The sequence below is a fragment of the Melanotaenia boesemani genome, chromosome 1 (genome assembly GCF_017639745.1).
Source record: "Melanotaenia boesemani isolate fMelBoe1 chromosome 1, fMelBoe1.pri, whole genome shotgun sequence".
NCBI classification, from domain to species: domain Eukaryota; kingdom Metazoa; phylum Chordata; class Actinopteri; order Atheriniformes; family Melanotaeniidae; genus Melanotaenia; species Melanotaenia boesemani.
The window spans coordinates 37,472,464-37,492,462 of NC_055682.1; the positions used below are offsets into that span (position 1 = coordinate 37,472,464).

A 19,999-nucleotide genomic window follows, 5' to 3' on the forward strand; every position below is an offset into this window, starting at 1 on the left:
GAAGTTTCATGTTTGTAATTTGTGTGACATCCACCTCCAGAATGCTGCGTCCATGGTCTGCACCCAGGCTTACTGCAGGCAGTGCATCGGGGCACCACTATCAAAGGACATCTTGTATGAATCTTAGAAACCCTACAGGCTTTGACTAAACAGAGTCCTGAGAAGCAAAATGGGTTCAGTGTGGATGTCAGCTGATGAGTAAAATGGTTACGTAACAAGTATGCAGTATCACTTAAATGTTTCAGTATTAACTAATTCAAGAGATTTTTATTGTTTTTACAGTTTCCTACATAAAGCATAAAGGATAGCAAAATAACCATTTTTGTGAAACACTTATAAAAACACTGTTAGAATATCTGCCTGACAAAAAAAAAAAAAAAGAAAGAAAGAAAGAAAAAAGTCACCACCAAAAAATTAACAAAGGTCACACTCAAATATTTTGTTGGACCTCCTTTAGTTTTGATGCCAGCAGTGTTCTGCAATGTCACAACATTTATTTCCATCCAGAGTTGCATTCATTTTTCACCAAGATCTTGTATTGATGGGAGAGTCCAGCCACTGTGCAAAGCCTTCTCCAGCACATCCCAAAGATTCTGAATGGGGTTCAGGACTGGACTCTGTTGTGGCCACTCCATGTGTGAAAATGATGTCCCCTGTTTCCTGAACCACCCTTCTGCAATCTGAGTCCCATGAATCCTAATATTGTCATCTTGGAATATGGACATGCCATCAAGGAAGAAAAAATTCCATTGACAGAATAACCTGCTCATTCAGTATATTCAGCTGACCTCATTCTTTAGACACATAATGTTGCTGAACCTAGACCTGAACCTAGACCTAACCAACTGCAGCAACCCCAGACCATAGCACTGCCCCCACAGGCTTGTACAATAGCACTAGGCATGATGGCTGCATCACTTCATCTGTCTCTCTTCTTACTCTGATGCTCCCATCTCTCTGGAAAAGGGTAAATCTAGACTCATTAAACCACATGACCTTCCATTACTCCAGAGTCCAATCTTCATGCTCCCTAGCTATTTTAAGCTTTTTCCCCAGTTAGCCTCACAGATTAGTGGTTTTCTTATGGTTGCAAATGTGTTCAGTCCCAATCCCTTGAGTTCCCTTCACATTGTTTATGTGGAAATGTTCTTACTTTCACTATTAAACATAGCCCTGAGTTCTACTGTTGTTTTTCTTTCATTTGATTTCACCAAATGTTTAAATGACTTCCAATCACCATCAATTAAGATGTTTTTCCCACCACATTTCTTTCTGGAAGGCTATGGTTCTCTACTGTCCTTCCAGTTTTTAGTAATGCGTTGGACATTTCTTAACCTAGTTTTAGTAGTTTCTGCATCTTCTTAGATGTCCGATGTTTTCTCTGCTTGATGCCAATGATTTAACCCTTCTTAAACACCTATAACATCTTTTCTACAACCACGGGATGTGTGTTCCCACATGATTGTTTAAGAAATGAGAAGCTATTTATGGCATCAGTTGGGGTTAAATATCAGCTGACAGAAAAACACCCATGCAGTAATTATGCAGTAATTATCCAATAGGAGACTCCTACCTATTTGCTTAGTTAAATCCAGGTGTTGACGTTCTTGTTTGGCCATGCTGTGTATGTGACAGATTAGCTGGTTTGCCTCGTGGAGCTACACCCAGAGTTTAGTACAGACCGGTTAAGTCACATTACTTTACTTTTGTCATTTTTGAATTAAGTTTAGTTTATTTTGCTGTCACTTTCTGTTTTGTCATTTTTGTCCAGATTACAAAGTATTGGATTAACATTATTAATCTAAAAGTTCTAGTAAAAACATCACAATTGTTATTAGTTGTATTAAAAAAAGAATACATACCTTTTCCTCTTTTATCCACAAATGCAGTTCAAAGTTTTGCAATGAACCTGACTTTTATTGTTTTTTGCTACAATTAGGTGCGAAATAACAACTGGTTGTGTTAGCTAGCAATAAATGGCCAAATTCAACTACTCTCCTAGACCAAATGACAGCAGGAACAGCTGGTAATGCCACAATTACTACAAGATATAAAAGTGAACTTATCTGGAAAAATTCAGAAACTTCTCAAATTCTTTTAAGATTTCTAAAGCCCATCACATGCTGTGATGAACCTTAACTCATTAGGACTGATTGAGGAAACAGCTGTCTCTTCTATTGGTCAGTTCATTTAAGTTTCAGATGTCACCAGAAAACAGCACCTCATTAAATCCATCATGAGCTCAAGTAGCTGACAGATCAGCTGTTCACTGGATGCTGCAGTAATCTGGCTTTCTGGTTGAATTATTGATAATCTGGTGCTTTAAATGTTACCTAGTCGCTCACTTAAACCAAATCTGCATTCTTTTTTGTTGTCTGTTTATGACTTTCTTTATCTTTTTTTGCTCTGTTTAAATCTTGAAGCTGTCAGTAAAATGCTGTTATTTCTTAAATAAATGAGTCAGGCCATTTCAGATTAATTTTTAAGATGGATCATTGTGATTTTTAAATTGTCAGAGACCGAATGGGGGGTCAAAGTTGCACTGGAGGTAGTAACAAAGGCTAAATATGTCCCCTGTGTGTGTACTGTGATGTATCATGCCGGCAGTGTGGCACAGTAGTGTGAGGTTATGAAGATGCATTGTGTATCTGACGAGGACTCCGCAGGATTTAAAAGCATCAACAGTCAGCACTGAATTATACAAACTACAACTCAGTGAATCTAAATGTCTTAATGTAGCACTAAGTAACTTTATTAACTTAAAAATGTGTGTTTCGCACTTGTTTTGATGGCACATTGACCTTTACTATGTACTCTCCTGGAGCGATAGTTGCCCAGTAGCATTGTTCACAGCTGAGTTTTACTTTACGTGCTACACTCCAGCTAATGGATATCGGCACACTGGCCATTTTGAACGCACATTCTAGTGAGACATGAGACAAGATTCAACATTGAATTGACTTTTACTGGCTGGAGAGATCTCCGAGAAGAGACAGGATGCAAGATGGATGCTGGATTATCCATTGTTAGGGGGCACATCACTTAGAAAATCTGTCAAAGTTCCACAGTGCTTCTTTATATCTGAATAAACTAAGATTATATTAAATTAATTTAATTAAACAAAAAGAAAAAAAAAAAAAAAAAAAAAGAAAAATACTTAATTGATCCCAGGGCCAAACAGAACCAGCCCTCTTGATCAGTTTATTCAGATTTTTTGGGTCTGAGGCTGCTAGATGCAAGACAGATGCCGAATTAGCCGTCAATAGGGGGCGTAACACTAAGGAAATCTGCCAAAGTTCAGTAGTGCCACTTTTAGCTGGGCAGATGGAATGAGGGTTATATCAGATGAACATTTCATATGCAACACTACACATCAATGCTGCAGAGTTGGCTTCACACCTTCTGTGACAACAACGAACGGCGTAATGGTTTGTGAGAGGACATGCCAGTGCAGGGTCTGCTTCATTTGTGAATGGGTGGCTTAGAGGGGGCTCATCGTTGCAGCCATATGGTGGAACTGATGTGTTTAAGGGGCTTACAGCTCTAAACAAACCCAGCTCTGTTGTAACGTTTTATTCAGATTATGACATTTTTTTTATACAACAGAATAATAATACTATAATTGTTTTCATTTTCCTAAAAGTTTTGTTCCTGTTTGGACAATATGGTGGCTATAACAACAAAGTGGGATGAAAGTCATTTTCCTATTTACATTGTTATTACGGATTCTCACTAAACTTCTGTTATCATTATTTTTCCTTTACTCTCATTATTCCATTTCTGCTGTGATACAACAGCATGTGACTGTGCACACTCATAGCTACTTGTACATGCCGCACTGTATTGCATGACATTTATTAGTGGTGTTTTACCAACACACTGTGCAGACAGTCCAGATGTTTCACTGATAGGGCATCTATGAGCTCTTGCCCTGCTGCGCAGCAACACAACAACACACAGATGGTTTCCTCTTTCCCCTCATCACCGTGTTTAGATTGGAATTAACTGCTGCACTTCATCAATTATTCAGCAAAGTAGCTTCAGTCTCATCGTCTTCACGCTGATTTTTTTCTCTTTAGAACAAACCGCCTTCCAGTGCGGTGGAAGAAGTGTTTTACTCAGGTGGAGGGAATTATAAAGGAATGAAATGAGGCTATTCTGAGACTGTTTACAGCTGACAGTAATTAAATTCAAGTTACAGTGACTTCCTGGTTACTTCATCCTGATTATGTCCAGAAAGTCTTCAAAATGAAATCACAGCATAGCTAATGAAAATGCTTCATTTGATGACAGCTATTGAACATACCATGGTTAAAACATACAAATCCAGATGTATCTCACCATCGCCATTATATTTTAAGTTTTAAACAGTTACTACACTGATTAAACAGATGTCCTGTGTGATGTAGTGACAGCATATGTTTTACCTGGAGTCAGTTAAAGTCAACCAGTCAGCATCTCCCTGTGTCACAGAATCTGTAACATAAAGACAGAAAACTGTTAATGCCTGAGAGTTTCTTATATTGTTTTATTGGTAGACTTTATTAAAAAAGAAAAAAGGAAGATGGAAAAGATCAGAGTCCCTCTCATCAAAATGAACTTTGAAGCATTCAGTAGAGGGAAGCTACTGTAAGACAAAGTTAGTATAATAGCACATTTTACTGCAAAGCTGGAAAAAAGGGGCGACATGGGGAGAGTGTAATTTTTTTTCTTTGTGGGTAATGCATCCATCCCCAACCTTGAATAAAATGAGTTTGATCCTCGTTTTGGAAACTCCCAGCCAGTCGATTATTCATAAGAAACAGTGTGAAATTAGCCTCTTTTGTTTGGCTCTTTAAAAAATGTGAATTGGCTCAATTGTATGAAATAAAAAAAAGAGAGAGAAAAGAAAAATCAAGTTAATCCTCACATCCCTCTCTGCCTGCCTCCACCCACCCCCCTCTCCCTCTGTCTCTCTTGCTGGATTTCCTCTGTTTTTCTGTCTTGCTGTGGGGGAAACAAAGGGAACAAAAGAACGAGAGGAGACAGTAAGCTTCTCGTCCACTGTAGTGAGTGGTGGAGTGGGGCTCTCAATACAATGCTGGACAGACTGGGTGGACTGGTGCTATGAGAACTAGGCCAGAGGACTGTTGACAGCACCCCAGAGTCTAGAGTCATGACCAGATGAAATGAAGGATTACTGTAGGAAAAAGCATAAAGGGAAAAAGGGAAAATAGCTAATATATTGCTCCATATAAGGGATTATTATGGTAGGATAGAAGTGGATGAGAGGATCTCTATAGACTGGTGGGTTTAAAACAGAGATCAGTTGGAGGGTAAATTTCAGTTTAGCTATTGTTTATTTTCATACTCACACAAAAGCATATCTGAGGTTGACTGACGTGCATAATGTTGTATACTTTTAAAAGTATCTAAAGTAGCCCAGGTGACTGGTGTATTTTTGTCTGACACAGATTTACCTACAGTAAAGGCATCAGCTCAGTGATCCAACAATCCAGTCAGTAAAGGACTAAATTTCTAAATATCCCACATTAATGAAATTATCTTTCTGTTGTTCACAATACATATAACAATCCATCCCAATATTGCAGTTTTGTCAAATCCCCCCTACATCCCTGAGGTACACACAAGGTGTCCTTTAGTGCTGTTTCCTGGTGCGCCAGCGGCTGCATCCCTGCTCCAACACACCTGATGCAAATCAAGTTGATCCAACAGGTTGTCAAGTTCTGCACAATGACCTATAATTTGAGTCATATGTGTTGAAGCAGGGAAACATCTAAAACTTGCAGGGCAGTGACCCTCGAGGGGCTAGAGTTGAAAAGTTGATTTACACCATCATGGTGGTATCGTTTCCTCTGTCAATTTATTGACATCGAGTGTAGATGGAATGATGCAACGACATCACAAAAGCTTCTAAAAAGATGACGCCATATATTAGTTGAAGGCTGATTGGCTGAATGTTAGCTTCAGTTGGGAGGCACTGACAAGAACTGATTTACTAGCAATGACAACAAAGCACCCAAAATCATAAATACCAAAAAAGTGCAGGGGAAAAGCTCAAGCAACAAACACACTGGACAGTCTTCATTATTTAGGACTGAATTTCCCTCCATCATAAAGCAGATCTTTGGCAGCTGCTTTCAGCTGGAATTGTTGGAGACACTCCCTCAAACATGACAGCTGTTTTCTAACTTCTGTGTTTTCACTAATGTACTGTTTGGTCAATTATAGGCAATAAAATAACTTAGGGACTAAAAGTATCACAAAAAAAAACAAACAAAAAAGAAAAACAAAAAACAAAACATATCTTTAAACCCCACCACAAGAGATTGCACTGCTTCATCACAGGTCATTGGGTGCATTACATAACCAGACTGTGCTGGAGAATTACAGTAGGAAACTGGCTGGCTCTCAGCTAAAAGGTTTAGAGGTAGTGTGTAAGAATTAGTGATATGTAGTGGTAAAGATGGGCAGAGAAATTACTTCAAATACCAAGTATAGTTGTAAATGGACGGTGGCCATCGGTGGCCAAAATTCTTCCAGACACAAAACCATGTTTTTCTGAGTGGATCGTGTGGCCTCAGGTGCAACATTGACTGCTCTACAGGTACATGCACATGTGTACTGTCTTCTTCTTCTATGGTCCTTTTAAAGCATTACTTTTCCCAAACGGTGCTCTAGCACCTATCCTATCAAACAAAGCTGGTTTTACAGTTTTAAAGCTCAGGAGGTTCTCACTGCACACATAGTTGTTTGTCCATTCAGACACTGTAGTAGTGTGAACCAATGATTATTAGATATAAATGGTTCATTCTAGGAGAATAAAATATAAATGTCATTTAAGTCATTAGAAAGCAAAAAACAACAACACTGTTTTAATAATATATTAAATATTTTTGTTATAGACCCTTGATTTTCTTACACACTATAACTATAAGCTGTATGTAAAAGTGTGTGTAAATAGAACAGAAATAAGTTAATCTTTATTATCCTTATCAATCTTTACCTTGATTATAAAATGTGTATCAGCAACATTCTGTTTTATTCAGACAGAAAATCAGTTTTAAACCACTTCAAATGACACAGCTTTAACATTGTGGGGAAAAGGCTTTTCTGTAGACATTAGTGTGATTGTTTCAGGGGTATTAAATGTGGAAATATGGACAGGTTGAAAATAGAGTGACTCCCAGTTTTCTTTAAAAATCCTGCTCTTATGTTGTATTGGAGTCTATGGGGAGGTTAGTGGTGTTATTTGAAGACATTTAGATGCAGGTCTGTTGAGAGTTAGGTACATATGAGAGAGAGGACACGTTTTATGTTATGATAGGAATAAGAAAAAAATCAGCTGAGGAGAGAACTCCAGATGCTTCAGGCTAAAGAAACCTTTTTATCTTGCATTTCTTTGTCCTCTCAAACTATGTTTGGATGCCAGTTTCAGTGCATATTCCGTTTAATAGGGATTCTTTTGTTTGTTTCTTTCTTTCATCTCCTTTCTACCTGTACAAAGATAGATTCTAAGATAAATCCTTTTTCAGCATCCTCTAACTGGGCCAGAATTCAGTGGACACACTGAACAGATCTGAACGACGGGGCTCAGATGGAGACTACAGCAAGCTCATTGTCATTATGGCAACCATTTCTCTTGCTGTTCAAAAACATGATCATTACATAAGCGTTGTGGCAAAGCCCAACGATACTTGGCTTGTTTCAATTCAACATAAAAAGACGGATCAAACTGAACATCACTGACACAAAATAATAGATAATTTTTAAATGGATTGTTCTTTTTTGTGTATAACACCACTGATAACTTACTTTATATGGCCATCATGGTGAGATGTTTGACATAGGAATGATGCTACAAGTCTGAAGATAATAGAAACAAAACTACTGAGAGAATAAACACTGAGTTGTTGGACTGATAGTGACGATCAGCTGGAAGTAGGAACATAAAAATCTTTTTATATAACATTACCGAGGATGGGGGAATTTAAAGGAAAGGAGTTAATCAACAAGAACAGAGCTCAGAGTCTTAGACATTTGGGACTAATATTACAGCCAAACCAAAAGTGATGATGTTGTGCTTCCAACATCGTGTGGGTGGATCCATCAGTCCAAAAGCAGTTGGATGCTTACTCAAGTTTAAGTTTCATGTGCAAAAAAAAATATTAAATGCTGATGCAGTGACTGTATCTGAGATGTTTTATAAGTGATTTTGTTACATTGAAGCTAAACTGTTAAAATCATCTATATTTTAATGGCTTGTTGTTGTTATTGTTAACCGAATGGATGTTTTACATGCAGCAGAAAATGAATGTCAGTATGCACTGTCACTTATCTTTATTGTAGAAGAAAGCAGGAACTCAGGGAACAGGAAGGAAGGGAGGATAAGCAGGAAAATGAGAGGTGAAGGATATATCAAGGTAAAGTTTGCAGAGGGCTGCATATTTCTGTTATTTGAAGGAAACAGCAAATATTCTGAATCCATAATTGTTGACAGCCTCTGTTACAGTCCAGTGAGTTAGCATTTGATTTACTTTAGCTTTTAAACCAGTGACTTGGAAAAAAGTTGGTAAAAGAAGGCTATGAGATGATGTTTGGTTGTGATATGTTTACACTATGATGGACAGTAAAGTGTGTATACGCTCAAGCGGTAATCATGCGTGCTTTGCTGAGGTTTTTGTGACACAGGAAGTGGTGATGTAATAGTATACAAACCAAGAGCTTTTTCACACACTCACTGTCTCCCCGCTCTGAGCCTCTGACATGCCGATGTGTTTGCCCCCCGGCCACCATGAGACTCCAAGTCCCACAGTCATGTGAGAGAGCCAGCTATGGCTTTGGTTTATACAAACCCGCACTCAGAGACTCAGCAAATGAGCGTGAATCTTGCAGGCAGGGACCATTTTAATGTCCATAACTGATTTTCCACAGCAGATTTTGAATTTTCACAATACTATGTTTGATCAAAACCGTCCATAAATAGATGCAGCCTCTGGTGAAAAAGTCTTTGACCAGCCTGGAGGTGTCCTTTCACATGCTGAAAGGTCAAAACCCTCAACTTCATTTAAAGCTGCAAAACTTGACTGATGAGGATGAACAGTCTTCGCCCAAATGATTTTTACTTTGTATGAATGTCTGCTGATATTCATGGAGCACACACATCACAAGGCTGATGCAGATTTATCTGCATCACTTTCAGTCTAAATATGTATTAAGGCACAGAGCTAAATCATCTTTGTAATGACTTCTAAAAGCAATTAACAGGACAGTTTCGCACCTTTTTGCATCTTGACAAATTGAGCGAGCTGCACGCTTAATTTCTACAACCATTTGCTGGAAAATTCTGTTTGAAGTGTGGACAGAGTGACTCCTAGTTTTCAGCATCATAAAAAAGCTTTTCATTTGAGATAAGTAAAAAGTAAAAACGTCACTTGAGCGAATTGTAGCTGTTTTGCTCCCAGTTTTATTGAACATGCATGTGGAATTACAAACCAACACTTAACAGTCAAAAGAATGATTTGTCTGCCTTTTTTTATCTAAGTGGAGGTGTTAAAGGCCCATGAACCACTAAGCAGGCACGTCACAGGTGGATAATTTCCCATCATGTCCACACCTAAGGCTATACAGACATGAAGCACAACAGTATTCCAATTACTGTGTTACAACAAGAATATTCCATGTTAAATAAAGGAAATTTCGTGAATAAGTCACTTAGTCACTTCCATGTCACACCCTCCTTCACCATTGCAATATTTCCCAAATCCCCATCTTTTAAGTGATGGAGCTCTGTTACCTACAGCTGTCCTGTCCTGCACTGGCTCTGCTTGTGAAACTGCTGTTGCCAGATTTATTGACAGAAACAAACAACTGGATTCTAATGAAAGAAATCCAAAGTTACGATTAATGGACCTAGTAGCTGCAGAGACTAAGACATGCATTGTACAGCAGCAGTGCATCACAAGGTAACATAAAATCTGCAGAAGGAAGTGGTGTGCCTAATATATTTATATGTCTATGTAAGATAGATAAAATAGACTCCATATAGATTAAATCACTGCTTTCTCCAAATATGACTTTACGGTTTGCATGGCACTGTCGGATTCAGAGTAAGGTCTTAAACAGTTGATATTGGGATATTAACACACTTTGTGTGTGCGTCTGTGAGGGAGATGGGTGGATGGATGGATGACTGGGGGGATGGGGTGTCATCACCCTCCAATAGGCTCTTCTCCTTGGCCAAACCAGCAGAAATATGCTAATGTAGTGCTGAGCTGTGTATGTGTGTGTCTGCATAGAGGAGGGAGTCACTTATCTCACATTCACACTACTTATGCTCTGTAGGGTGCTTTAAACTCTGCAAGGGGACAGTTCTGTGTAAATGTGTGTGTGTGTGTGTGTGTATGTGTGTGTGGGGGTATGTTTTCGCACAGTACCAAGGGGAACTAGGACTATGATTTCAGACCAAATTAAGCCACATCAAACACGCCACATCAAAGAGTGCACACCCGTTACTGTCTGTGCCAGTCTGACATCTTGACAGGATACGCCACCCCCAACACACACATTCACACACACACTTTTCCTTCTTACCCCCCCACCCCCCTTTATCTTCATACTTCCTTCACTCCCTCCCTTTAGCAGATCTGTTTTTCTCTTACTTGAGTATTTTTTGTACCTGACTGTTCCTGAAGATATTTTGACCTCATGCTGATACAAATACTTCCACCAACCCCCCACGCAGACAATTTGAGAGCACTCAACAGGGTTATAGGTTAACCCGGATCAAGTGTAATGTAATATGGTGCTGAGGCTGGGGGTGTGTGATAGAGCAGTCATCCAGTCTGAAGAAGCGTGGGGTGGATGGGGGTGCAGCATCCATTAGAGACACAGCTTCAGCTTCCAGTTGTCTTAATGATCTTGGCTGTCCTTGTCAAACCCTTTGATGCTGCGCGATGCCAGTGGCTGCCGAATGCTTGTGTGTGTATGTGAGTGAGTGTTTGTGTTTTGGTAGATGGATTAGATGGCTGCATAGGGAGGAGATAAAGGGGTTTTGGGGATAAAGGATGAGGTGAAGGGAGGGTGAAAAGTGGGAGTAGGGGTATAGTGTATGGATGAAGAGGTAAGTGGGATGTGTGTGTGCATGTGTGAGGATTTTTTGTGCTTTTATTGAAGCAAAATTAGGGAACTGAGTCAAGATTGTAAAGGCACTGAAGAGAACAAAGACAGTGAGGCACCCAAAAGTCTTTACTGATAAGAGATTATCGTTTGTATTATTATCATTTATTTATATAAAATGAGAAGAAAATATTGGAAACATCTGAAACGTCCGCAAGTTATTGGTTTTGTTAAATCCAGGAGGTGATTTTTTTTCCTCTGTCCAGGCATTTTATGTTGTTGGAAGAACATGGAAGAATATTAAAATAAAATAATTTGTGTCATTAATTTTCATCATCTTTTAAATAAATTTTCATAAAAAAAAAAAAAAAATCCAGTCACACTTATCCAGAAGTTCCCATTTTAACATTTTAACAAGGAGGCAAACTAACAAAAAACACGGAGAAGATGATTTACAACATTTTCAACATCAAGTCAGTGAGATTAAAAGAGAGACAATAACAATTACGTAATATCATTTCATCTAATTTTAAACATCTTTTGTTTAATTTTTATCATCTGTTTGTATTTAAAGTGTCAGAATAGTTTGTAAAGAGCTCTATAAATAAATGTATTATTATTAGTTACATCATTAATTATGTACTGGAAGTAGCTTCGTCAGTTACAGAATAATATCCACTCTGTGTTCAGACTTATTTCTCTCTCTATATATAGAAACATAGTTTACATGTTGCTGCATTTTGATATGTGATGTCATGACATATAGATGACTTGGCCAAAACCTCTTATAGGGAGAAACGAGGGATGGACGGGGGTGTTGGCTCATCATCCACCATGTGAGCTAAACCCATTCCAGATGTTTCCACTGTCCTTTCACTTTTTTATTTCTGTCTTGCTAATAATGTTAGAGTTCTGAGTTAAAAATACATGGTTGAGATTAGGGCTGCACGATATCAGGAAAATATACAATATGCGATGAAACTGTTGAAAGTTGCAATGGCGATATAATCTGTGATTAAAAAATTCTTTATAAAAAAGCTGCCACTTTGATGTTTTCTCATATGGAGCTCCACTGGGAAAACTCTGATCCACAGATCGATATTTGCTGAACTCTATAGCTTGTGCTATAATAACGCTAGTAGCGTGTTTTAGCTAATGCTAAATTTCAGTAACTCTTCTTAATAAAAATAATTTAGTCAGCAACACAAACAGATCATGTAATATGGTGTCCCTCAGCCTAAAAACTAGAGATAAAATAGAAAATTGACAGCCGATGGAAAAGTTTGAACGCGTTTCTTTACCAACTTTTAATAAATTAGAAGATTTGTTTTATATTCCAGAATGAATTGTCAGAAGCAGTTTCTGCCAGATGCAGCAGAGTTTTAGACATTAAGGGACCAGTTAGTAATATGAAAAACAGAATGACTTTTATAACACCAGATAAGATGCATCAGTAATGCTGGACCACTGTCAAACATCATCAGTCCAGATTTCCACAAAGCAACACTGCAACACAGAACGTCGGCTGGATTCGTCTATGGCTCCTTGTGGTTTTACTGTAGGTGGCAGCAGAGATTAAACATGTGTTCCCTGGTGGTTATCAGAAGTATTCGACATGTCTTGGAGGGTAGCTGTGTTTGTAGTGCATTGTCTCTCTTCTAACCAACGTTGTTTGAAATAGCCGACATACTGTTTTGTTCATCCACCAGTTCTTTTGCATCCACCTCATTCCTCTAGTTAACCTCCATCAATCAACACACTCCATGTGCACTCTGCTGCGGCTATTAGCATCTACATGGAGCATCCAGGACAATAAGAGTCCATTTGATGCGCACAGAATGAATGCTTAGCATTGTTTGGAACAGTGTCATGTCACTTTCTTTAAAAATGCAAATAGGGACGATCATTAATCGTAGTTTAGGCAAATGTTTCAGTATGTAAATCACAAAGCTAATGTGACCCTGGGCAGGGTGGGTCACACCAGCTTTAAAATTAAAAACAACGATAAGTAAAAAGGATCGAGTGGAGAGCAGCACTGTAACATCAAGAGAAGGCTAGCAGAGCGTTTAACCGAGTTTATTGGTGAAATAAGAGTCCAGAAAAGTCTCACAGTAGCCAGAACCATTACAGCCCTCGGTCTGCGTGTCATCTTTGAGCCCAGGAAAAATCAACTGGCTCCTCAGGTATTAGCACCTCAGCCCAGCTCCACTACGTGTCCTCCTTGAGGTGGCCCTGCAATGTGAGCTGATGGCAGTATCTGGCTCTCTTAAAGCAACACTATAAGTTGGGTCCCTACTCTGCCCGTACACAGCATGTTTCACCGCCATGGTGAAATTGGTGCTCATTGCTGCCCTCTTCCACACCTGGCCATGTCACCCTTAGCATCTGGGTTAGATGAGGCCCTTGGATCACCACTCTCTTTTTCCATGTCAGCCCAGAACACACAGTCTTGGACACCCTCAGACGCTCCGCTTTCTTGCGCCCTGCTCAGAATCATTTGTGAGAAAAATGTTTGTTAGAGCTATGCGAGCATTTTATTTCACTCCCTCAGTGTCAACACCCAACTTCATACATATCTTATATATTATCCAAAATAGTATCATTAAATAGTGTCTTATCACTTTACCTCCAAGTCTATGCCCTCCTCATTTTCTCTAGTAATTACAGTGACTAAAAGTAATCAAACTAATAATGCTAAGGTAACATGTTTTGCTGTGTCTATGTTCCAGTGCTCCTATCCTGTGTGGGAGGACTTCAGTGCCAAGGCCATCAAACTGCATTCCCAGCTCCGGTAAGCTCTGCTTTTCACCATTAATCAGAAAATAGTCTTTCAAATTGAATATCAAGCAAAATATCAAGCTAACATCAAACATGAGACTGGATGAACGAGCTCAGTGACTTTCTGTGTATAAAACCACAGAACCACAGCTTATAAAGTTTAGTCATTGTGCCATTTAATGTAGATGGTTTATCTTCTTCTGTCCATTTAGAACCACTGTTCTTGCTGCTGTGGCCTTCCTGGATGCCTTCCAGAAAGTGGCAGACATGGCTACCAACACCAGAGGTAGGATGGCAGCGATGGATGCCCAATTTCAGAAAAATAAATGTTTTCTGGCTATATTTTTATTTGTCAACTTTTCTCTGCTGCATTTCTTGTGCTGCTGTAGCTTTTCTCATTATTGAAGCAGTGAGTGGTTTTATTATGCTGGAGAGATTTTATCAAACAACCTCCAAAGTTCTTCTTTCATGATGAAACTGTTTTGAACCGCTTTGAGGTACACTTTGTCCCAAACTTCAAGAGATTTGTACAGAACTGTTTACAGAAACAGAAAAAGAAAATGATGAAAGCATCTCAACGTGTTTACTCTAGGTCTCAGATGATCACCCTGTTATCTTTGCTGGAATCATAAGATAAAGGTCCATTCTAGAGATTTTCATAGAATGGAGAAGAAAGTTAAATTTCTCCAGATTCTCCATAATTGTTGTCACGGTAGATGACAGAAAGGTCCACTGGTTTCAGTGGTAGAATCCAATTCTATCATGTTTTTCTTTCTTTCTTTCCTTCTTTTGTGAAACATTCAACATTCATCTGCTGCAAAGCAAAACATGTCTTTTAACTCCTTCAGGTCAAAAGTCTCTCAGGTTATTAAGAAAGGTCCTCTTTTGGTCATCGAACTATCTGCCTGTTGAATAATAAATCCTTGTAAGCACCAAATCTCCACGTTTGTGGAAATTTACTGAAGGAACAAACATAATTCTTCTGAAGAAAATTCCTTTTCTTCATTTTAGCTTTTTTGGTGGCTGAAAAGCTCGTGTAGTAAAAGTTAAAAACCTACTAGTAGGTCAACTTGATGCATTATCGTTAAATAAATTTGAAACATTTTCATGGTGTCACGAGGGACATCTGATAGTTTAAACTGTGGAAAAACAGGCACAAACTCTAATTTCACTTTATTTTTTTTCATGGCACAAAGCACATGAAGGAGGAGAGTTTTTCTTAGAACCTGAAGATAAAACAGTGAAGCCCTGTGATCAAATCTCTGGTCATCAGATTAATTCATTTGAAGTTTCAGTGGGAACTTGATGTCCCCGATGGATGTATACACTGATTGCTTGTAATGGATAATTCATCACACCAGAAAATTGTCAATTTTATGACCTAAATCCTCCCTCGACAAGTTTCTACAGGAGAAAGTATCAATCCTGCAGTGGCCAAAAAATAAAAAAGACAAAAAAACACAGACATTTTCCAAAACACAGCAACAAAACATAACCTCAAATACAGAGATGGATAGGTAAATAAGTAAATATAATATCAAGATGGAGTCGACTAAGAAACAATTTCTATTTAAACTCAGAAGAAACAAGACAGTGATTTTGCTAAACCTGAACTAAAACAGCACATACACGAGTCAGGACTTTATAAAGAGCAGGAGTGGCTTTTAGAAACAGAATAAAACAGAAAGTAAAGTTAGCCAGTAAGGCAACTGCAACCATTATGTTTATAACAAGATACTGAGGTACATGACATAAAACCAAGAAAACAAATTACAATTTTTAAGTAAAATTTATGAATTAATCCGGAATGATCTTTCAGCAGCGGTTTCTCTTCCTGCTGCAAAAAAAGCTGCATGAGCATCCTGGTTTGTTCGTAAAAGGGAAGCTGGATTTTTCCTGCACTAGACTTTCCCTAAAAACTTGCTGAGCTTTGTAGAATTGTGACCTATTGTTAGACTGGATATTGCATGCTTGGGCTTAAAGTTTGGCCTTAGTTTAAATAGAACGTACTACTAGGACACTGAGAGCCGAGAAGTTCAGACAAACACTAACTCCCCTCCCACTGATGGCCATGTCAGCACCACAGTATGGTACCACCGAGGAAATAGAGGAAAAATAGGATGAACAATCAGGCTGCAACATACAGAATTTCTCCTGCTGTTGAGACTTATTGTGTGCAGATGTTAGACTCTGTATGAGATGATGATATGGGTGTGCAGCCCCAGGTGGGCTCCTATAACTGAGGATACAGGAAAAGGCTCATGCTGGTTTTACAGGCCAAACAGGAGGTCACTGAGCTTTGTCAGCTCATAACACATACACCCCACCCATGTGCGCCACACAAGCACATAAATATAACATAAATGATGCAGTTACGATGATGTGGACTGGTCGTCAGTGGCTCTTTGTACTTTCTGTACTGATGAGTCATTCCTATTGAACTCCATTTGTCAAATGCGATACAATTATGGCTCTTTCTCCGTGTGTAATGTTCTCTAATAGATTTGTTAAATAGAAGGAGGCAGAAGATGGTACCAATAATGATGCACTCTGTCTTCCTGCCATTCAGTATATGAATGTGCCACTTATTACAGCTTGTGCAAATCAAACTAAAAGGGTACTGATAATCCTTTGCTCTGCTCTTGCACCGACAGTGTCGTCTATGAGAGTGCACTGTCAACGTTTCCACTTGGATGTTAAACAAATTTAACGTGAACTGAAATGATTCAAAATATTTTTATGAGTTGGATGTTTAAAATCAAAATTATATTGTAATGTTTTCATGACTATAGTTTCATGAAAACTGATGTAGAACTAGTTAAACATCTGAATTAATTGGCAGTGATAATGCATCGCTATAAAGTTGTTTCCAACCGCCCAACACACCCTAAACACTTTCTTTAAAAGCTTGCGCAATTTCTACAGTTGTTGTCCTCGTCTTCATTCTTATTCTGCTTTTTTTGTTCCCTTCATGTTCCTTATATTCTACTCTGATTTGTTTCTTTTGCTGGTCGCATGTCAGCTTGTCTACTCAGCACTGGCCCCGCGATTTCCGGTGGCAGTGCTCCATCTTCTGTGTCAAGCAACGGATGGCTAAGCTCCCTAAAAACGGACCAAATCATGCACATAACCAACACAGGAGATGGATGAAACTGCCTGTCCGTTTGCATGTCTTTCTTCTGTGTTGAGGAAAAATGGGCTTTTAGAAGATGTACATTTAATATTTTCTGTTGCTGTCTAGAGTGACTTCACACTGTTCACACTGCTCTGTTGTTGTTGATCCCAGTTTCATACAATTGTCCTGGTAGGTTACATGGAGTAAACTGCTATTAATCTCACATGATCTGTATATACACATAATATTCTAATTTAATATTACCGAAGTGTCAATAGACTCCTGTTTCTTCACCTGCACGAAGCACAACTAGGCAGGTATGCAGGTTAGATCAGGAGCTAGCTTTGTATCACCATTAAGAAAGATGTAATGCAAAGATTTGATTCCTCAAATCTTACTCAACAAGGCTCACGCTTCCTTGCACTCTGAAAATTAAAATAACAATGTCTACAAAGTAGAATATAGGAGAATATAATACTACGCAGCACAGTACTTAAGCTAGCTGTTTCCTCAAAGTGGAAGGCAATTAATGAATAAGTTCAGATCTGGACTGCAACAGTCAAGTTGAGATCGGGAAGATGTAGAAAACTTTCCAGAAGAACTACTTGTAGGTTTGCCAGGGGTCATATGAGGTCATAAAGAGGTAAAACGACACAAATTGTGGGAAACAAAGGACAGACAGTCCTGGATGTGGTGTAATTAGTGTAGCATGCTAACATGTTAGCACAGCAAAGAAGCGGAAAACATACCACGAAAGTGTAGCCAGTTGATTTGTCAGGCTTGGACCATGACCGGACCATAGTTTGCACTGGATTCTCAGTGTTTAACCAGAGTGTATTTGTTTTTCCTCTTAAGCTGATAAAATTTAGAAAGGCAGCTTAAGGACAAACATTTTGTCGTGTGTTTGTTGCTTAGAGAGAGAGAGAGAGAGAGAGAGAGAGGGAGAAGTTTAGCAAGTTGGTGAAATCCAGCAGCAGGAAGTGTGCAAGTGTTTGTGAATTCCCTGGTGTGGGGTGAATAGGAGTGCACTCTCAGATGTACGCTCACTGTTTCTTGTTTGATGGGGCAGTATGAACCAACTGTGACAGAACAAAACAACAAGGACTGCAGGGCATTTTTTTACTTTATATCTCAAAATGTCTCAAGATATGCCTTAGAGACTTAGAAAGGTAAATCTTAAAGAAGCATAATTTGATTCTTGTGCAAAAAGACATAAATATGTTAATTTGTAGCATAGTGGCCATTTCTCTTGTATTGTTTGCTGATTCTATCAGCCAGCTTCTGTCACCATCCTCTTCCTCTGCAGCTGTGTAAGAGGCTCTCACTCTGATATTGCAATTATATCCAGGAAATCCTTCATGATCGCTACCTAACAATTCAATAAATATTCAGCTAAACTGCTGAATATCTAATAACAAAACAATACTCTATAGTTTAATTTAAGTTGCCCCAGCTTTATTTTTAAATTCAGAAAATTTGTGGTTTTCCTTTCTTTTTTAATTGTATGTTTATACAAATTGAGTAAACATAGTTTGAAGGGAATTTTCATTTACTAATGGAGCACTGAAAAAAAAACAACAACAAAAAAAAAAAACTGGTACAATAGGAGTACATTTCTATTCCCTATGGTACACTGGGGATTTATTTACCCACTAGTGCTTTTAACTGTTTATATATATATATATATATATATATATATATATATATATATATATATATATATATATATATATATATAATGTATTATTTTGTCTTCTTTTTTATCCTCATTTGTTTTGAGGCTGCATAAGAAGGTTGGTGGTTTGAGCCCAAGTTTCCCTAGACTACTTGTGGAACTGTCCTTAGGCAATACACCGAACCTTATGTTCATTCTGCTGCGTTTAGTGACATGTATGAGAAAAAGTATGATCTTTCTTTTGGCCTGTGGTGGAAGAGAGGCATTTTCCTCTTTTAAATCAGGCTATGAGACGGCAACTGAAGAACAATATGCAAACATGGGTATAAATAAGAACTGCGGATAAAACTCAGTCCCTGTGACAAACCTGTATACCCCTAAAGGTGAAATTAGGTACTTTTTTCAGAGAGTATAGAAAAACAATTGTTCCATACTTCTTTTGTAGCTTTTTGTCTTTCTGTTTAGCTCTTTAAATCCACTGTTGTTGTTTATTTAGTGATGAAGATGAAGATGCTGCTGCATCCCTTTATCAATGCACTCAATCTCCTTTGCACTCTCTCTGCAGTAGCAGCAGTAAAACCTTGGTCAATCCCAGGACTCTTACTATATATGCACTCTTAGCACAGCACAGGGTAATAAAACACCCCCACGTGTGCTTACTTTGGTGTGTGTTTCTGAGACAGAGAGGATGAGGATGATGATCTGATGGTGTATAATGCCTGGTGGTTTTATTGCCAGGCTGCCTACCTGCATCCAAGTACAGCAATTCACAGTGAATATTATAAATCTTATTAATGCACACACACTCATGTTTGCAAGACAAAAAACCATACAAATCCTTCGCTATCCAAAACACTTAGTGATGGAAAACAATCTCCAACAGTTTGGGGAAAGACAAAGCAAGCTTGACTGTTTTTCAGCTAAAAGAGAAACAAGCAGAAAGAAGGCTGAGGTTTATCTTAGCTGCAGATGGCGGCAAGGGGGGAAAACAGGCTGGAAAACTCATTTCCAGCATTTTTATCGTCCTCATTGAAGCCAGAGGAAGTAAGCTGGGGGGCAGGAAGCAGTGAAGTTTATGGGAAATGTGGTCTTGATTTTGAAAAACAAAACCACTAATAATACCACTGGTGTGACATGGAGGTTGCCAATGACTGTGGTCGCATTCATTTACAATTACTTTACTAAGGTAGGAATGTTAATTTAAAAACTTTCTGAAAGAGGAAAAACACCATTTTTTTGTTTCAAATCAAAGACCTCAGAAGAGCCGTGATGCTGTGTGCAGATAAAGTGATTTGGACAGTCGCGGTGTGCAC

At 38.6% G+C, this 19,999-nt stretch overlaps 1 protein-coding gene across 6 annotated transcripts in view; it reads left to right on the forward strand.

Annotated features, from left to right (window-relative positions):
• Window positions 1–19,999, forward strand: part of mtss1lb (MTSS I-BAR domain containing 2b) — a 90,972-nt gene that overhangs the window by 12,522 nt on the left and 58,451 nt on the right. For all 6 annotated transcript variants that reach the window (XM_041974856.1, XM_041975107.1, XM_041974927.1 and 3 more), the window contains exons 2-3: window positions 13,848–13,909; window positions 14,109–14,182. In XM_041974856.1, coding sequence (XP_041830790.1) covers window positions 13,848–13,909; window positions 14,109–14,182 — 136 coding nt within the window. The remainder of the gene's footprint in view (window positions 1–13,847; window positions 13,910–14,108; window positions 14,183–19,999) is intronic.